The 19,827-nt window shown below is 48.5% G+C and overlaps 5 protein-coding genes across 5 annotated transcripts; 3 read left to right on the forward strand and 2 right to left on the reverse strand.

The window, feature by feature from the left end:
* Positions 1 to 1,062: 1,062 nt before the first annotated feature.
* On the reverse strand, positions 1,063 to 3,310 carry CTRU02_214638 (DUF803 domain membrane protein; the record flags this gene model as incomplete). The annotated part of the gene is made up of 2 exons (XM_036727828.1): positions 1,063 to 2,478; positions 2,534 to 3,310. 2 exons carry the CDS (start codon positions 3,308 to 3,310, stop codon positions 1,063 to 1,065), a joined length of 2,193 nt encoding a protein of 730 aa, XP_036580357.1.
* Positions 3,311 to 9,162: 5,852 nt separating this feature from the next.
* On the reverse strand, positions 9,163 to 10,940 carry CTRU02_214639 (carboxypeptidase; the record flags this gene model as incomplete). Its single annotated transcript, XM_036727829.1, has 4 exons — positions 9,163 to 10,291; positions 10,342 to 10,438; positions 10,494 to 10,697; positions 10,760 to 10,940. The coding sequence occupies 4 exons, from the start codon at positions 10,938 to 10,940 to the stop codon at positions 9,163 to 9,165; spliced, it is 1,611 nt and encodes a 536-aa protein (XP_036580358.1).
* Positions 10,941 to 13,299: 2,359 nt separating this feature from the next.
* CTRU02_214640 (extracellular dioxygenase) lies at positions 13,300 to 14,453 on the forward strand (the record flags this gene model as incomplete). The annotated part of the gene is made up of 3 exons (XM_036727830.1): positions 13,300 to 13,610; positions 13,660 to 14,251; positions 14,304 to 14,453. The coding sequence occupies 3 exons, from the start codon at positions 13,300 to 13,302 to the stop codon at positions 14,451 to 14,453; spliced, it is 1,053 nt and encodes a 350-aa protein (XP_036580359.1).
* A 61-nt stretch (positions 14,454 to 14,514) lies between these two features.
* Positions 14,515 to 14,877, forward strand: CTRU02_214641 (uncharacterized protein; the record flags this gene model as incomplete). Its single annotated transcript, XM_036727831.1, has 1 exon — positions 14,515 to 14,877. The coding sequence occupies one exon, from the start codon at positions 14,515 to 14,517 to the stop codon at positions 14,875 to 14,877; it is 363 nt and encodes a 120-aa protein (XP_036580360.1).
* A 1,782-nt stretch (positions 14,878 to 16,659) lies between these two features.
* CTRU02_214642 (OPT oligopeptide transporter) lies at positions 16,660 to 19,629 on the forward strand (the record flags this gene model as incomplete). The annotated part of the gene is made up of 13 exons (XM_036727832.1): positions 16,660 to 16,991; positions 17,054 to 17,259; positions 17,314 to 17,387; positions 17,442 to 17,478; positions 17,529 to 17,653; positions 17,704 to 17,952; positions 18,000 to 18,117; positions 18,166 to 18,266; positions 18,336 to 18,451; positions 18,502 to 18,537; positions 18,588 to 18,784; positions 18,839 to 18,948; positions 19,003 to 19,629. 13 exons carry the CDS (start codon positions 16,660 to 16,662, stop codon positions 19,627 to 19,629), a joined length of 2,328 nt encoding a protein of 775 aa, XP_036580361.1.
* Between the last annotated feature and the right edge of the window lie 198 nt (positions 19,630 to 19,827).

Consider the following 19,827-nt stretch of genomic DNA (forward strand, 5'->3'; position numbering starts at 1 on the left):
AATAGGCAACGTGTGAAAGAGAAGAGAATAAGACGCCTTGAGAAGAGGCCAGTAAATGACTCTGATGATGGCACCTAAGTGAACAGATGAAGGCGTAGAGGCTTGTGGCAGTTGTCAAGGGTGAAGAATTTGTGTGGAAGAAAGAAAAACCTTGAGTGGGTGAAGAGGAGAGAGAGAGAGACTGAAAGGCAGTCGAGATGGATTTTGAAGGGAGAAAAAAGAGGAAAGTAATACTCAAGGCAAGAACGCTTCTCATTAAGGAAGGCGCTCTTTCCGTTGGTAGCACCCAGCTGTAGTAGGTGAATTTTTAGTATGCTCAGATGACCATGATGACCGTCTGACAAAGAAGCTAGATGTCCATCAGGAGTTTCTTCTGTTTATCCAGTCAATCTTGGAAGGAAGCAGCAAGAGCGTTGTAAAAAAAGCCGGAGGCTAAGCTCCTCCCCCCAAATTGACAAGTATGCATTCCGTCTCTCATCGGAGGGAAGCGAAGTGAATCAAACAGGAGGGTATTCCTGCGTTTCTGCACCGGAAGACCTTGGCTTCATAGCCGGAGCATAGTTTGAGGAACTGCAGAAGATTTTTCTTATTGCTTGAAGCTCCTTTATATTCCACTCCAGAGGGTGTAAAAAGGTGACGTCTTTTACATTTGCCCAAGTCCACCTGTTCACCCAAAGGCCCTTCAACCCAACCTCATGACAGACGGGACAGTTTCTAAGCTGTGTGTAGCCACAAACACAAGCTAGGATAGCTCAAATTGAAGAAGACAACGAAATTCATGAATGTTCTTGTGTCACGTACTTGAATTTATGTTATGTATATAAGTGCTGGTACCCAACAAAGGCCCCATGTTGCAGGCTATGGGCCCGTTCTTCCCCATCTAATGTACACCTGCAATGTTTCATCTCCTTGATGAGGTATAGCCTCCCATGGCCTTGATATGTACCTACTCGTCCATTATTCTTACAGTCATAATAGACGCCAGGGGCAAACAATTAAGAAGCTTGTTCCACCTGGGCGTCGTTGGCGTCGAATCGATTTCAAATCATGCTACTCATATGCTTATAAGAATGCTCCTGGCCGACCGCCACCAGGCTGTGGCCGGTGAGGAGGAGGTGTTGGTGCCTCCGAATCATATTCTACTTCCCTTGGGTCACTTCCTCTCCTTGGCGGTGTTGTGATACCGCGCCCGTACCTCGATGCTTCCGGTGGGCTCGAATCAATGGACCGCACCTGCCCGCCTCTAGCATAATCCTCGTCATCATCGTCATCGTCGTAGCGCTGAAGAACAGGCAACGATTGGGAATCTCCCTTCACAAGGCCAAGTCGCTCCTCTTCAGTCGCATTCTTGACTTGTGGGCTGGAATAACCCCGCGACCCGAGACCGTAACGACTATTCGGCCGATGATGGTCCTCCTCACGCGCTGCGTCGGCATTGTGTCTCTTGAAAACGTTCGAGAAAGAGAATTGCCTCTTTGCTGAGTGTGGTGGTGGTGTCGGTGCCAGATGAGAACCTACGCCGCTGAAACCACTTCCTGGAGATACTGCGCGCGGGTCATGGACACCTGCCGCACCAGCGTATTCTGTATCACCGTACTGTTGAGCAATTGGAAGTCCGTATACGTGTTCCCTGCTTCTACCATAATACGGGGATCGCTCATCGTCTGATTTAAGAGTAGCGACGGCAATCTCCGTCAAAGGAACAGGATGCATGGGGCTTTGCACCTTGGGATCATGTGAGTAATTTGGCTGGTGCGGCGATAAAACACTTCTTGCTCGCTCTCGGATTGTGCCTGCAATACTCGAGAGCATGCTGGGTGATGAAGGGCGCTCCCGCTCAGCCAGCTCCTCCTCAGTAGGGAAATGGGACATGCCAAGAGGAGGGTGAGCCTGTGGTGAGCTCGGGACGACTGTGGGGGTGCGGGGGACACCAGAGGGGACGCCAGATGGAATACCAGAATGAGGGATCGGGTACGGGGATGTGATAGTTCCTCGAGTGCTTCGACTGCCAACCGTCATTGTCCGGCGTCTCCTTATACCATCCCACTCGTACATCGGCTGACCATCCTCGCTGACAGGCTCCAGGGATTCGCGCAGCTTCTCCTCGTGGAGTCGCTTGAATTCGTCCTCTTCCATCTTCTGCCTGGCTGAGGACAGACGTCGTACAATTGCGGCGGTTCCACGAATGGCATCGGCCTTGGGCTCGGTTTCGGGTTGTTCCTGCTCGGCGATTGTGTGGATTTGGTTAAGATCCCCAGTGAAAACCGCCGCGTCGGGTACATCCTTGGCGGACTTGGATAGCTGGAGAAGGACGACACCGGAGCAGATGGTCAAGAAACCGTTAACCACGGTTATAATGGAACTAGGAGTGCCTTTGAAACCTCTGAATAAAACTGCCGAGGTGATGATGGTGGTACTGGTGAAGTAGACGTAGTATGTCGGAGTGACGAGAGCGGCGTTGAAAAGGTTCAATGCTTTCTGCGCATGTTGTCAGCACCTTCACACTCATGAATCTGCCATGGACATTACTCACATTAAGGTAGATAATCTCAGTCAAAAGAGTCGCAATAACAAAAACCAACAGCACGTAGAGGAACCACTGGTTGAATTGCGATTGACCACCAGCCTGGGCCACGATAGCGGCACCCAAGCCCTGAGTCGCAACAACGCTCAAGCCTCCAACCCAACTGCAAATGGAGATGTAAACCAACATGTTTTTGTTACCCCATCTTGGACCAGCGTAAAAAGCGGTTGCGACTGAGCCAACGATGATGACACCGGCGTAGGACAGAAAGGCCGGGTGGATGACGTAGCTTTGCATCTGTTGGATGTTGGCAACAGCGGAGTTCTCGGGCGCATTCATGACGATAACGACGGATCCCACTATGCAGAGGAAGCAAGCTACTTTCCCAACCATACTCAGGCGCTCCTTGAGAAAAATGGCCGAAAGAATGGCAGTCAAGACGACGGATAGAGCACCCAAGGGAGTGACGAGGATGGCATCGGTAAAGGCGTATGCGACAAAGTTGCAGATTTCCCCCACAATCATCAAGATCATACCAGTCCACCACCACGCATTCTTGAGATAGCCGTAGCCCTCGCCTGGGGTCTCATTGTATTTTTCGTTGGCTTTCAATAGACCGACTTTTTTGATGACGAAAGAACAGCCGATGAATGCACCGGAAGCAACGGCCAAGGAGATACCAATAGCCTTGTATGCGGGTGGTCGTGAGGCAGCATTAGGATCTGATCCTCCCATACGGGCATATATTTCGTGTGCTGCTGTGAGCAGCTCTTCAGACTGTTCCATGGTGGCGGGGTTGGCGCCGGCGAGGTCGCCGGGGTGATATAGTTGGAGGGGCTACCGTTGCTTGAGATTCGTGATCATTCGCTTAATGAAATTACAACACGCGGAAGTCAGACTTGGAGGTTCGAGAGTTGAGAGGTGAAGGCGCTCAGCATGGAATGCTCGTAGTCGAAGGGCGATTTCACTTGAACGGGCAACCGAGTTGGCAAGGTAGCGAGGTAAGGTGTGAGGTCAGGCGTCGGCAAATGCGATCGATAGTCAACAATCTTGGCAAAGCTTCAACGGGTCGCACGATAACCTGCGGGGAGTTTGTGGGTTTTGGTGGTTGGGCCGATAAGATACGATAGGGCAGAGATCAAATAGCCGTGGCTGAGGGTCGGCAAGTAGGAGATTTCAGAACAACTCCGTCGGTGGTGAGAAGCCCTTTTTTTTTTTTTTTTTTTTTTTTTCGTATTCGAGTGGTGCAGCAATTAGTGAGGTGGTTGAAGGAGGCTGTGTCGAGATCTGTCGAGTGGGAAGCTGCTGGTGCTTAGGCTAGAGGTAGGGACCAGGTTGTGTTTACTTCGGGAGCTTGTCTTCGCCACAACAGCTTGCGTCAGCCTGGTTGCATGTAGCGCTGAGGATCGTAAGAAGGTCGTGAGGTCGTTAGGATACGATCATAGAAGACTAATCATGAGGGCATGCGCAGCAAGGAACAAACACATGCGGAACAAGATAGGCAAACAGCAAAAAAGAAGATCGTTTCCCGTGTCCGAGCGGAAGAAACGGCGGGGAGCTTGTCTGATAAGAGAAGAGGGAAACGATTAAAAAAAAAAATTGGTTCAAAAAAAAAAGTGCCAGACCAAGACATCAAATGTAGAAAGCAGGAACAAAACCGCAGGCTGGGTGGGCTGCTTCGAATGGGAAAGTACAGATACAGCACAGTCAGGCTGGACATTTGGACTGGGATTTGGGGTGGGAAGAACACGACGAGCCAGGTGGTGCTGGTCTAGAATCCCGGGGTTCTCAGCGCTGTAATTGGATAACATATCAAGTGTGGGTGGATAGTGGTGGGGGCGGGTTTGCTTAGCGCCTTCCCGCGACGCGGGACGCACCCTGTTCTTGGACAGAAGATAGGGTGGGCCCCAGGGGCTTTCCTGCCACCTCTTTGCCAGTGTTCCAGTGTTCCAGTGTTTTAGTTCACTTACTATGACAGTGAAGAAGTGTGTGTGTCTTCAGTCTTCGTTCAGAGTGGGTTTTACCGAGGACTAGGCTGTTGTAATTACATCTTCCTGCGGCTGCTGACTGTGGGATCGAGTCCGAGCCGCGAATCCAAAAACAGAAGGAAAAAGGAAGAGAAAAAAAAAAGATAACGGGACAAATTAAGAAACTGCTGGGGTGCATGAGGTCAGAGGTGATGTATCTTCGCAGCCCACATCCACCTCCTTCCGCTGGAACCTTCATGTCGGATTTCCGGTAGTTGCCATGGGCTGCTCCTGCTATACAATATTGACTTCCGCATTCTGTCCTTGCTTACCCCCTCGGCATAAAAGTGACGATGAACATGTCTCTCCTTTCACAGATCCAGAGTAGATTGACATCGCCATGGCCGCATAGACTAGATGGGCGCACGTTGACGACTGCGCCATGCGCATAAGGGAACGACATGCACACCATTTTGACCCAGTCTCCGGACCATCTCACTAGTTTTCCCCTTCCTGGAATTGCGAACATATTGCTTGTGCCACACCAACACCACCATCTCCAGCAAGCTTCATCCCCGCGCAGTCCAACACATATTAAGCGTCGTCCACTAACACAGTAGGTAAGTGCTTCGTCAAACTTTGGTCGTACTCGTGCTCGAACTGACATCTGCAGCCCGTCCCATCTTCCTGTGTGGTCCGTTTCGCAGGCTTCTCGAAAAAAAAAGATAGAAAAATGGATTACGGTGACCAGATGAAAACACCAACGACAACGCTCCGAGGAACTCGCCCCGTTTCTCTTTGCGACACATGTTTTGCGCTGGCCCAGCGCTGTCATCTCTTTGGTTCCCGTGGGAAGCCGTTTCTAACTCTGACACAATGCGACACACGTCAATCTAGTCCACATCCGTATCCAGAAGCAGTCAGTGTCCTCCTCTACCTGTGTGGATGCATACGTCGTCCGTCATCCCGCTCGCTCCAACTTGAACCCCAGTTCTCGCCTTGATGCAAAGAACAGCGCTTGACAGCGTCACACTCAGCATCCCGGCCGGTGATGTCAAGCCCGCTCAGGAAGGTGGCCCTCTGCAACGGGTGATAGGCCCGTGTCACTTCAAGGTGCGACAGCCACTGCCAATTTAGACCCTTGCAGCGTCGCTCTCTCGCCGTGGCAACCAAAAACAAGCTGCAGGGGGCCCTTCAAGTCAACAAAATTCCTCCAACATGCGATTCAGTTGGGTCGTCCACGTTGTTGTCGCGCCGATCCATCTATCGCCGACAGTTGAGAGACTCTGCATAAAATGGCCAACATGCGGCTGGCTCTGGTTTTGGCTGTCGCCGCTAGGGGAATGATGGGACACTGCCAGCTGAGCTGATCCTAGAAATAAGCCCACTTCGCATCACAACTCGAGCAATCGCCCTGAGCTAGGATGATGCAGCTCTGGCTGAAATGCTTCAGCTACCCAATCGTACCCCACCACTGAACCCAATCCCCCTCAAAGAGAACCCGTCCTGCGGTATCCCAGACAGTAGGTACGTGCTTCTTCCCATTTCGTTCCGCCAGAAACAGCGAAGATTCTCTCATCGCCTCCCGATCTTCTCATGCTGACATCTCCTGCCAGCTGCCAGCCATTGGTTGCCGGCTGCGCCCTCCCTTCCAGCTCAAGTGTGGACTCCTCCAACGGAGGCCGCGCGAGTCAATCTCACTGCACATACCATGTGTTGGCCATGTCCCATTCAAGGGACCCTTTCGCCTGCGCTGAGTGTATCACCACCCTCGGCTTGCATCTGTCTACCCTGCATACCAGACGGATCTCTTACCGGCGCTTCCCCATTCATTCAGATCTTTGAGATCCGACGACGCGAATAGAAAGGGTGTGCCTGCGACTGCGCGAGTTTTGCGAACGGAACCACACACGGCCTTGATCATGGAGAGCAGCCTTTCCAACTTCTTTATGCCCTGTCGGATGGCCTTCAACAGACTGAAAACCTTTTGAAGGCACTGGCGGAGGATGGCCGCCATCATTTTCGATTCTAATATGCAAGGGTTTACTGGATCCTTCGTATAGTAAGCCGCATTGTTGCCCACAATGAATTAACTCACCAGTGCCAACGCCTCGACGCTCGCCTAACCTCCGTACCTCGAGCTTATTGGCATGGCCTCAGCGCCGCGGAGCTGCATGTTCGCAGCCTCGCCCAATGCGAGGCGAAAAGACCTGTCAGCAGTGGGGGTTTACCATGCAGAAGCCCGTAATCCTCCTCGTTTGCAGCCATCCCCGCCCAAAACACGGATCTTGGGTGGTTGTTGATGGTACCCTTGCCGAGCCGCATCTCACCAGCTTGGCCAACGTGCCAAAGTCCCTTATTTTACTGCAGGCGATCAAGTTGGGCTGCCTTAAGCTGGGACTATCGCAACATTATGGCCTACCACAGTTGAGCACCAGCCAAATGCTCTATTTTTCTGATCCAGATCACCCACAGTTTCTATCCAAAAGGGTTTGATGGTCTGCAAATCTTGTTTCGCACAACAGGACAGATCTACGAGAAATAAGGCTGCATGCCGATGAGGCTCGTGCGGCCCGGGATCGGCCCTTTACGGGACCTTCCCTCGGCGGAGTATCATATCCGCTCCCGTTTTCTCGGCGTTCTATCCGTCCTCAACAGTATCAAGAGCGTGACTCGCCCAATCCTGGTAGAAGTTTCAAGGCTTGAAAATTTCTCCCTTGACTACGAGGTAAATTGATTGAGTGGCGTTCTAGCCGACGTATAAGCTTCTGAACGGCCACTTCTATCATACGCGCCGCGTTCCGGATGGCCCATTACTATGCCTGACAATCAAGCCAAGACCAAGAAAGTCTTGGCAGTACTGGAACACTAGCTCCATTGGTAACCAACACTACTCAGCAACCGAACAAGGCCATTTCAGCACCTCCGAGGATACTGAACTTGTACAGGTTGGTGTCAAGCGGGACCTCTTCTGGTCTATGTTTTAGCGTATGTCTTGAAATGCCTACGCTGACCTCGGAAAAAGTTGTAGTTGGTTGCACCTCCAGAGTGATCTTGATGTTATCTACCAGTCTTAGAGCCTGATGTCGAGAATTAAGCAACAACTTTGCAGTCAGTTAGAGTTATGCCATCCTAGTAGAAGCAAGTCGCGGTTCAAGGCCGAAGGTTTCAGACACTAGCAACTCAGCGAAAACGTCCTTATTTTGGCAAGAGTTGCGGGTGTGCATTGGAGAAGAGTACAGCACAACTCTGGTCATCGGCATGAGATCTTTGCCAACGTGAAGAAAAGTGCTGCTGATAACAGCCAGCTACATTTGTCTTGCAGTTCCTTCTCTTTTCGGCGTCAACTGTAATAACAGACTCACAACTATTGAGGTAGCGAGTGCTGGTTGTTGATGCCATACCGTTGTAGCAGATGGGAGTGTCAAATATTTGAATTTTCTGGCGACATCACCTTTATCATTTGTTGGCAATTAGTCAGATTCATTTCATTCAATGTCTCTGGCTCGTACAACACATTCATACCGTTATATGGTGTATCATTACCACAGTTGTTAAGATTGGTCATGCTTTCAAAATTCTAGGCCGAGTACCAATCTTTCGCCTTGTTCAACCGAGACTAAGATACTTCCCTTCCCTTACAGCATGTAGTCGCACATGAAGTTGAGCGTGGAACGTACTACAAATCTCCCACAGGAACACCGGCTTGACGGGGTTTTTAGCCTACTCAGCCCACTTCTTAGACATGAGGTTGAGCATCTGGTCGTCCTTACTACCTTGGTTAATACTCTCAGGATAAGAGACTGATCATGACTGCCTTAATTTCTGGCTTTGGCATTCTTGGTTTATACTCGCGTGTAATCTCTACCTTGTTTGTAGAGGATAAAAGCTTTCATCGATGTAAGTCGGACAGATTCGGCTTCACTGCCACGGGAAGATTTGGAAAATGTGGCTACTATGGGCCCAGTTGGTTCCAAGTGGTCTGGTGATATGGCTTTTTCTCTGTGGTATTTCGTCTGAGTACTACTAAGTAGACGGAGATGGACGGAACGTAGATCGGAAGAGTATACTTACCAAGTGGCAATCAGAGCCTTTCGTTCCTCACTTATATCTAGGTAGCTACATCAGCTGCTCATATTTACTGTTTACCAACTGGATCATATCTCGTTCAGTCCTTGAAGAGTTAATAAAGAGTGTTCCTTGGAGATTTGGCTTGTTAGAGAATTGACTCATGGTGTCGTGATCAACACTCACTTGTTACTGCTTTGAAGGATTTCAACAGATCAAAAGTCAAATGCCTTAGCCTCAATCACTTCTTTTCTTATGTGGACTATTCAGCTCCTCTACTGTACGTAGTATCTCTTTACAAGTACTGGGTATCGTACACAATTCCTTTACAGATCTTGGCAAAGCACTGGCTTGCACTCGTCAGATTCGCTGCGTAGAATGTATTACGCGTTTACTCGGTGTCTCCATTTTCGTTGTTTAGCTGCTGCTTGAGTATTTTACTTTTCTCAGGATCAAAATTTTAATTGTCAAGAGGTATATTTACGTCAAACCGGTATCAAAAATCCAAATGAGTTCTCCAAGTTTTCAAGAAGCATACAGAAAGTGAAGGTGCAGAAAAGCTCAAGTGATTCAAGTTCTCACTCAATAGAAAGGCCCAGAAACTCAGAAAGGCCAAGAAAAGTTGGCAGAAATCTTGATAGACCAGCCCTCGCCGCTCGTCAGCGACTTGACGCGGCCGAGAAGGTGCTCGACGTGCCTCAGAGAAGAGGAAGGGCTGTACTGAGGGACCATGTGCCCGGCCAACTTGGCAGTGGACCACGTAAGGCCGCGCTCAGTGTGAACGACTCCCTGCACGTTTGCCCCGGCCCACGAAGGAATGTTGGACTCGTCGTTGACGACGGGTGGGATGACGAACTCTGTCGAAGGCCGCGTCTGGAAACCCTGCTTGCCGTTCCAGGTGGTTCTCTGGATGCCGAGCGCGGTGACGTTGGGCTGGACAACGAAGTCCGCCAGGCCGGAGCTGACGTGGACGTTGTTCGTGCGCTCGACGAGAGTCTGGAACTTGCGTTCGTGTTCGGCGCCGTCGTAGTTGTCCTTCCCGTCAACGAAGACGGGGCCCTTGCACATGACCCATTCGGGGTGGTCCAGGGGGACATGAACAGTCTTACGGACTTCAGGGATGTTGAAGTAGATGGTGTGTCCTTCAGGGCTGTAGGGGACTTGGGGGAATCCCAAAACGTCCCAGAGAACGGGGCACTGGTCCATGATGTGGTACGTGTTGAAGCATGGGTTGATCGTGTAGATTGCGTCGTTGAAGTGCTTGAGAATGTCGCAATTGTCGGCCTTTTGAGTCGCAGGCCAAGGCATAGCCGGAGGAGGGAAGGACAGGTGTTTGTTCAGGTATTCGTCAAATTTGCACTCCTGGTTGTCCTTCTCCAACTGCGCCTTGACGCTGTTGGGAAGTCCGAAAATGTTCTCCCAGTATCGAAAGTAAGCAGGGAAAGCTGCGTGGCCAAGACCCAAGTTGTCAAAGTAGGGCATGATCGGGTTGTAGTAGAGAGCGCCGTTGACATTGAAGAGGGAGGTGTCATTCCTGTCCAGCATGGCAGCGCCGACGTAGGGGACGTAGATCCCTGAATAGCTCTCTCCGGTAATATAGATCTTCTTACCCTGAAGATTGAAAGTCTTTACAAAGTTCTCCCAGAAGCCAAGGAACTCCTCAGCAGCGTCAACATTGTTCTTGGCAGTGACATTACCGGCGCTGAATCCGGTTCCAGTAGGATATTCGACCCTTAGTGGGTTTGTTAGCTTCTACAGCAAATTAGGGGAAAGAAGATCTACCAGATCACGTTGGCGAGCTTATGCCATGAGTATGGGTTGGCAACAGGCTTGTAGGTTCCGTATTGCCACATGAAAGGGCCGTTCTCCTGCATGAATCCTGAAAGAAGTAAGTACAAACAATTTTCTACTGTGTTTCGCCAACAGGAGCTCACCTTCCATTGAAGAGCACCCCGGGCCTCCATTGAGCCAGATAATGATTTCGTCTTTGCCGGCAGGGTTCTGGGTGGGAAAGAACCAGAAAAAGGTCCTCTTCTGCTCAGCTTGCGGTTTCGTGGCGTCTATTGGAATCAGACCAGCGTAGCTCTCCCCGACGTCAAAGGAGACTTCAGGGATCTTCGCTCCATCGACATAAAAGGCTAAATTGGACATTTTGTGAGTGCGGAAGCACGAATAAATAAGGTATGACAGATGTACGTACGGCTCGTCTTGTCAGTGAAATATTGAAGATCAGCTCGACGTACTGGCTGCGTCGCCTTCACCGTCAGATCCTCCACGATGTGACGGTCAGCAAGACTAGCTCGATATCCATAGGGGGTGACCCAAGCCGAGACAAGCGGGAGTGCCGCGAGGACGGTGGCCGCGATTTTTACTGTCCGCATCCTGGAGTTTAGGAACGTCGATTGTAAGATTCAGCCTCTAGTAGTCATAGGGTTCCAATGGTTAATAAAGCTCAAGGCAAAATCTCCCGCTGTAGTTGTTTATCTGCCCATTATAAGTCGCAGTGGGAGTTATCCGACATTCCATAATGGGCAGTTGACCCTGAGTAGGGTGTGATAGAAAGTGGGAAAAGGGGAAGTCATTCCAATTTAGGCGAAGTTTGTCATCTATTTGGAGTTTGTTTTTACTTCTTCAAGTATTCACCGTGCTTTTTTCAATCTCCTAGCCCTATGTTGCAAACATAGCATAGCAGTGTACCCACCGATTAGATAAATCCCAGGGAGAATCATGGACAGTTACTGGACAAATTGGTAACACCGAAATAAAGGCACTGCGGTGGAGTAAAAGTCGGTGGTTAATAAAAGCTTAAATCCCACCCCGCATGGCGCCTCGTAAGAAGGTCTGAGGTAGCATTTACAGCAACATGGCAGGCGAGATTTTCCGGAACTAGTCAAAACCCTTTTCGCCCAGTAATTTCGAGAATACGCGAGTTTCTGACCAAGTATGCCTGCATCGACATGCTATCCTGGCACCAAGTACCTTGCCTTCTGTTGTTGTTTAGTGTTGGTTCCAACTCTAACAATATCAGGGTTGTTGAAGCTTTGATGACTGTTGGACAAACATTTTAACTTGGCTCAAATCTTCAAGCAAGAGCTCAAGAAGCCTCTGACATCTTAGCATCTGACATCAAGAGAGGAGGAGACAGGATCTGTGATTCTACCTAATCTATCGGGCTGTCTATTGATCTTATTGCCTTGAACTTTGTGATGATACGGAAGGCGGCTAGTGAGAAATGAGTGCACCACTAGTGGTTGACCTAAACGTTCAATAACCACACATCATACATACATCTCCCTTTCGTCGTTTGATTAAGCATGTCATGAGTCTCACCAACCGTAAACTACAACTCACTTCCTGGTGCCGATTTGGCTGGCTACGGCACTTCTCCCACCCGGATTATTTGCAGCCCGGTACAAATCATTTAGGGTCGAACCTCATAAAAGTCTCCGTTGATCTCCTTAAGATGTACAAGCGAGGCGCTTTCACATTCAGAATAGCTATATCACGATTCTTAAGTTTCCAAATCTTCTATAACCATGCCGAAACTGGGATTTAACATAGGGATTGCCATCTATAGTTTATGAAGGTAGGAGTGCTGTTTTGTATACGGTATAATATTGATATCCGAGTTACTGTAAGGTTCAGAAGGCTTGAACCATTCGCACAATTACTACCCATCTTCTCCGTACCGTTGGCCTGTGCTACGCTGCAACAAGCTTATTGTTTCTACTTTGGTTGATTGATAGATGACTCTCATTTTTCATCACTTTAGTACAAAGCAAGCGTTCACATTGTTTACATGGTGGCTTCAAGAGCGGGGCTTTGCATGGCACCTTTACCACATCAGATAAATGAGCTTAGGCAACGCCAATCCATATAAATATCTAACAAGATCTACTTTTTGTTCAAAATCTATCCTCTATTCTTTCCGGAAAACCAGCATAGTCATTGGTAAATAGCGTTTCCTTGTTCAGGCTCACTACAATGCAGTCTCTGCCTGCATGCGCCTCTAAACGGTTGAACTAACTACATCGACAGGAGGTATTTCTCTTTGAATCTAACCGATCGGAAGTCCTTGTTGTTTGCAACAACCGAGCTGTCTTTTTCTTGTGTTGTTTTTGTCTTTTTTTCGGCGAGGCCGGTACTGGACTGATCGTGGAAGGGCGATGGTGCAGGTGCCCCGAAATAGCGGCCTTCGGGCGCAAACGAGATGCCGAGTTCTTCATTACGATTTTCACAAAATGTTCCTTGAAGACGTGAAATTAAGAAGAAGATCCGGTACCGCCACATGAACCCGAAGATATGGAGTTACCCAAAAGTCCCGGCAGTCATAATTGGACAAACCAGAAGTTGATACAACCAACTTTGAAGGGGCGGTGCGTCTCCCGAGGACCCTAGCACAATTCGCCTGGGGGTGGGCAATGCAGAACCTCTTCGCGAGAGCCTCAACTCCACAAAGCCGCCCACATCCCGAACCCAGACGTGGAAGTAAACGTCAGCCAGCTATAATTCTTCCAATCACATTAATCGAGACGTAAGCTATTCCGGAGCTTTTGATTAGTTAGGGGGTAGCAATACACAAAGTGATGCGAAATATATACGAAAAAAGGAGGAGCGGGATAGAATAGCTGTATATAAGACAGCGATGTGCTTTCAGGAGTGTTTCCAAAATGTTGAAATAAAGCCATTTTATTGCCTTTACCATTCCTTTTGAAACTCCTTGACAAGCTTAACATAAAAATGCATCTCAGCAACGTCCTCCTCCACGCTTTGGTGTCAGCTCCTGTTTGGGCTCACCCCGAACGGCTTACTGAAGAGAAAGCAAAGGCAGAAGCCCATTTGATCGGCCGGAGTACGAACAAGTGCGCAGCCGCTATTGAAAAGCGCAAAGCGGAGATCTTTGAATCTCGTGCAAACCGTCTGCGGGCGCGCCGTGTTGAAAACGGACACGTCGATGCGCGAGGCTTACTGCAGCGCGATTCGCTACATTACACCACGATTCAGAACGATACTTGCGTGCTGGCCCCTGACACTGTTTGGGGACCTTACGGGTAAGGCATATGAAAGGAAGAAAAGAACTCAGAGTCTAACTTTTAATAGGGTTGACGGAGAAATGGTTCGCCATGACCTTCGCGAAGAGCAAGGGGGTATTGACTTCTACCTTGACATCGGAGTCATTGACATCGAAACCTGTGAGCCTCTGAAAGGGACCGCACTAACAATTTGGAACTGCAATGCCACGGGTTCTTACTCGTCGTTCACCGGAATCGACCCTGATACCTCCGAGCTTCTTAGTGGATGGACCAAGAGAAACGATGGTACTACGGACGATGAGACCTTTTTGCGGGGAATCCAAGTAACCGATGACAACGGAATTGTCGAATTTTTGACCAAATTCCCTGGCTATTATATTACTCGTACTACACACATTCACGTCACTGCACAGACAGATATCACCAACGGTACCTCTTACTCCGCCAGCAAGGTCCAACATATCGGCCAGTTGTTCTTCGAGGAAGACCTACTGAACCAAGTATACGCCCTCGATCCGTACAGCGCACATCTTTCCACTTTGAACCGTACCACCAATGCCGAGGATTCACTGTACTCCGACGCCAGTTCGGACGGTTACAGCGCTGTGATCAGCGTCACCCAATTGACTGATAACATCCAAGACGGTCTGGTTGGATACGTAGGTTTCCTTTAATTTTAATGTGTTATCGAATACTAACAAAGTTTTTTAGATCACCCTGGGTGTGAACTCGTCTGCTGCCGGCCTTGCCATCACTGGTGGTGGCGTCAACCCCCAGGGCTGGCTTCCTACTGTCAGTGTGGATTCAAGCAAATATGCTCAGGCAACTGCGGTAGATAGAGCCGATGGATACCAGTCATAATAGCAGGTATCTCAGGCTCCAAGAAGGAAGAAAATCTTCTTGAAAATCTTGGTTAGAAAATATGGACGGCCTTGGGCCATTGGTCCGCATCGCCTCCTTTTTCACCGCCCCTGCTGCTGTTACTTCAGGTGCCGCTCTGTGTTGCAACATCGACATCCGTAAAAGCGCCGGTAAAAGAGTTGGCAGCACCTGTGTTGACGGCGGTGCATCTGGCTTTGTCACGAATACCCAAATTCGTGGCATTGTGTCCTTCAAGGCATCAACAAGCTGTGGAGTTGACACTGTCGGCGGCCTCGGCTCCAATCATTCAATCGCACACGCCGGCTTTTGTAAGGCTAGTTACCTAATCAAGCCATATGTAGGATTGGTCGGTGATTTTAGAAGCTGTCTCTTACCAAGGAGTGGCATCATGTCAACGTGCTAGTCTGCAAAATAGCAGTAAAAGTGATTCAATATACAAATTTGGTGGATATTGGTTTTGTCCTATTCCAACGTGTGAGCAGAAGCCATTATGATCTCGTCACCTATTTCGGCATCCAGTGAGTGAGGCTGCGGGTATGGAGCCTCCTTTGACGTTGACTTCAAGGTCTTAACTTGCATTTGTCAAATCAGTAATTAACCTACCCGTTATATGTTGATTCTGAGCTTTCCGTTACTACAAAATTTAGACGATAGAAATTTATCAACGGAGACGGGAAACCAAAAATGTTTATCTTGGCAGTTAACAACCGCGTGAATTCTTTAGATGATGGCGTCGCTGGTCATGATAACAGTTGAGATAAACATGACGCAAAAGCGAAAAGCAAAGGGTTGACTGAAGGATTAAAACTGAATCCGAGTGGAAATAGATGCTCGTGAGTTGAGAGTAATCATTATTGTTCTTGGAAAATGATATCCGCAGTGGTTAGAGGGGCTGAATAGTATGTATAATCCAGGTGGACACATAGGCGCTGATGGCAAGAATGTATCTTGAAGCTCGTATTTCAAGTGAAATCAAGCCATTAATCTTGTAACTTATCACAAGGAGCAAATACACACTCTATTAGGCGACTGGTACCTTATCTTGGAGTTTCAAAATGGGCGCAGCCTAGCAGATTTTTATGTACCTGCCAAAATTCGAATGATAGAGAATGTCTTCCTACTTAATTGAATTTGTGCCCAGATGTTTTTGATGGTTGTTTATAGGGCCACGATGCCTTTTGCAATTCACAGTCTTGAGGAGCAGCAGTTGAAGCTTGGTCTCAACAGCCAGCCTACTTGTGGAATACAAAGTTGTGATACCACTGACTTACAAGCTCAATGAAACAAAGTTTCAAAGAAAATTAAGTCTACAAGTATAGATGCTCGTTTCAATTCTGTTGGGTCTATTGGGCAATTGGAGGCGACTGCTTAAGCGCTCTTTTGTCCAAAGCTTACCAAGATGACAATCCTGTCACTTGAGGGTTCAATCGACAACGGCAACTTCTAAGCCGTCTGGGTCTCGGAGAAATTACTTGTGTGCTGATCTGAGAAGTAGTATCTGATGTTCGTTGAGCCAAGCCGGCTGTCATTCTATAATGGTCCTGTTGTTCCGATATGCTGAACTCCTCTCAGACTTCTTATCATGATTTGTTAGCAAACTGATCGGGCTCACCCACGTCCCATCCCACACTTGAACTCACGACATACTCCACCCACATTGCGTCTTGATAACGCCATCAAATAATGCTTGCTTCGACTGCTGCACGGAGATCCTTCAGTGCTCCATTTATTTCCGATGCCGCACGGTAGCGTGGAGGGGTCATATTAGCCGACGTTAAGATGGACGACGTGCAGCATGCGCTATCCAAACTAGGAGCTGAAGTCGGGGAACCTGCGACGCAAAACACCATCAACCTCGCTACTCCTTGTTCAGAAAGCCTATTCGATTTGCTCGACCGGACTTTACTGGGGTAATCTGCCAGGTTGTTGACCAATTGAAGTCTTGTCATTGTTGTCACAATGCAATGATAAAGCTATACCCAACTCGAAAGAGAGGCTGCGTGGCTGCGTTATCAGGGCGGCAACGCAGCACTATTTGTTAGCACATCACGAAGATCCGCAATGGCATGCTACACAAAGATTTACAGATTCTCCATGGACATGATTTGATCCCTTATATTCGCGGGGAAATCGTGTTGTCAAGCATGGTATCTTTCCCAGAGTTTCCAGACTGCGAGTGTCCACGATGTCTCAATTACGTGATGAGAAGACTGCTCTAGGTGACTCAAAAGAGACGACTGCGCCAAATGTAGTCATTGATCCTGTTTTTGAGACGACAGAGAAGGTTCTTATTGGCGGATTCAGCGACGACATTCCGGATGGAGCGAAGCGGGCCTCTTCCGATGAGTCGGAGCCAGAATACGACTTCAAGTCTGAGGAGTTTGCCAACATACCTGAGCTTGTTCGAACTGTTGTCAGTTTCGAGGATGACCCTTCTCTCCCTGTCATTACCTTCCGATCAATTCTTCTCTCTGCCATTTTTTGCGCGATAGGTAGCATTGTATCTCAGTTGTCATAGTAAGAAATTCTTTTGTTTAACCCCCATCATCACCTATTTCCCAATACTAAGGAAACAACAGCTTCAGAACAACCACGGCACCCTTCCCTGTATTTTTCGTCATCCTAGCCTCAGCTCCTCTTGGTAGGCTGCTTGCTCGGACTTTACCGGATTATACGGTGCCTCTCGGGAGATTCTCCTTTTCTCTGAACCCAGGACCGTTCTCAATCAAGGAGCATGCGATCATTGGTATCGCGGCTAATGCCGGTAGCCAGGGCCAGTGGGCAAGTGAGTAATTATGTTTCAATCACTTACAATTTCAACCAGGCTAACTTGCTCGAGCTTTTTTGCCTACCAATGCGGCACTGTATTACGGCATCACTATGAACCCAGCCATAGCACTGTTCTTTGGATGGGTAAAGTCAACCACCTAGTTGAATAGCTATGATACAGACTAAATAATTGCTTAGGGTGCTGCACTGCTTGGGTTTGCTTTTGCTGCCATGGGTAGGTGCTTCCAGAGAACAACCTTGTTCTTCAATTCTGACTAATAACAGTTCGAAAAATCTTGATCGATGATCCTGAGTTCATATTCCCTCTTTCCCTGCAACAGGTCACCCTTTATAGAAGCATGCAAGGCAAAACTGAGCTTCACAGAAGCGTTTCCAAGAAGCAGATGAAGGTAAGACAAGCAGGCAACACCATCGACATTGAAACTAACTTGTACCTAAGGTATTTTGGTGGATTCTTCTCGGTACATTCCTTTGGCAGTTTCTGCCAGAGTACCTCTTCCCCTTCGTCGCGGCCCTTGCACCCTTGTGTTGGTTCGCTAGCCGCAACCACACAGTCAACTTCCTCGGCGCCGGTCGAGGCGGTATCGGGCTGCTCAACATCACACTGAACTGGTCTAATATCACTTCAACTGTCATTACCTACCCATACAGTGTTCAAGTAACCATCTTTGTCGGCTTTGTGATCACGGTAAGTTTCGTTTTCAGAACCATAAAGATGTACTAACGGCTTCGAAGACTTGGATCCTTATCCCGGTAGCTTATTTTGGGAACTTGTGGGGATCACCAACGTACAATATCATGTCAAATGGTGTCTTCCAAAAGAATGGATCAGCCTACCCCTTTGAATCATTGAGTAAGCTTACCATTGTTGGCTCTGCAATTCTTCTAATAATTCTCCCAGTTTACACGGACTCAAGTGGAATTCAACACGTCAACGAGACAAGGTATCATGAAGTCGGTCTGGCGTACTCAGGAGCCCAGTACACTTGGGAGATCTTCATGGTAGGGAATTCACATAAACCACCTCCCCCTATCTTTTGCAGGCATCTTTGCTAATCCAGGCTTGAAAAGTGGTACGCATCGTACATATCCTCATTTGTCTGGTGCGGATTGTTTCTTGGCCCGAAAATCCGCAAAATCTGGAAAGCAAGAAAAGATCAAGGAGAATTCCACCAAGATCGTCTTAGGTAAGTTGGGTCTGTAACACCAGAACAAGACAGGTTTCTAATTTCAATAGCCGTATTATTCAGCAGTATCCCGGACTCACTCTATGGTAAGGTCTTCTGCGAAGGTATTGACAATAGTTTACTTACAAGCTAATAGGGAATGGGGCCTTCTGGCTGCCATACCAATCGGCATCTTGTTGGTCATCGTTGCAACGAAGTCTATTTGGATGCCGACATGGACCTACTTTGTGGCATTGGGCTTTGGTGCTGCCGCTATGTTGCCGATGAGTTTGGTTTATGCGATGTCGGGATACTCCATCAAAGTTGGTTTCTTTAACGAGCTCATCTATGGATGTAAGTATATATTGCTGTGTTCAAAACCCTAAGCTGTTCTAATATGTATTTCAGATATGATTGATGCACCTGGGTCTTCTCGGCATCCCCTCGGTCAGCTTGCCTACCGTATTATATCTGGCAACGTATGGTACGATGCCCGTACCGTGCTCGAGGATCAAAAGGTCGGCTCACTCTTGAACAAATGCGGGTACTGAACAATATTGACCGAAACTTAGATTGGTCACTACTTGCACTTGCCACCTCGTGATGTGATTGGCATCCAGATTTTGGCCAACATGTTTGCAATCCCTATCAACTACGGCGTCATGCGATGGGTTATTGCCTCCAAATTCGACTACGTCAGCGGCCGTATTCCGGATCCTCAAGGCCAATGGACTGGTCAAGAATTCAAGAGCTACAACACCGCTGGCATCCAATATGCTCTTGTGGGGCCAAAGAAGCTTTTCGCGTCGTCCTTTTTCAAGCCAGTATTGTATGGATTTCCCGCTGGCGCGATAGCCCCTATCATCATTTGGCTCCTGCATAAGAAGTTCCCAAGAGCTCGATTCGATCTTTGGAACTCTACCATCTTCTTTGCTAGCGCCGCAACCTTCCATGGTAACCTCAGTACTGGACCATTCACAACCTTCCTCGTCGGTACCTTCTTCAACTTCTACCTGTATCGATACAGGCGCAAGTTCTGGAACAAGTGGGCATACATCAGCGGCGCTGCTTTGGATACCGGGTTCAACGCTAATTTGCTGTTCATTTTCATCTTCCTTGGCACTACAGGAGCTGTCATGGTAAAATGGTGGGGCAACAATGCTGACAACATTGAGCGGTGTTTCGCCCTTAAGAAGTGAGAAGTGGCGAAGTGGTCCTATGATGACTTATCATAGAGGTCAACTCTACCAGCAGACATTCATGGTCTTTACCAAGGGTCAGAAAGTTGATGGATTACAGCGAGTATGTGTATGTGATACTCGTGAAGGGGGACTGTGAAGATATCGGCTCTGGGTTGTGGCAACGCTCTTTCTATGTACGCTCTTCTTTCGAATGGG

Source organism: Colletotrichum truncatum (assembly GCF_014235925.2).
Source record: "Colletotrichum truncatum strain CMES1059 chromosome Unknown Contig_0011, whole genome shotgun sequence".
In the NCBI taxonomy this organism is placed as follows: domain Eukaryota; kingdom Fungi; phylum Ascomycota; class Sordariomycetes; order Glomerellales; family Glomerellaceae; genus Colletotrichum; species Colletotrichum truncatum.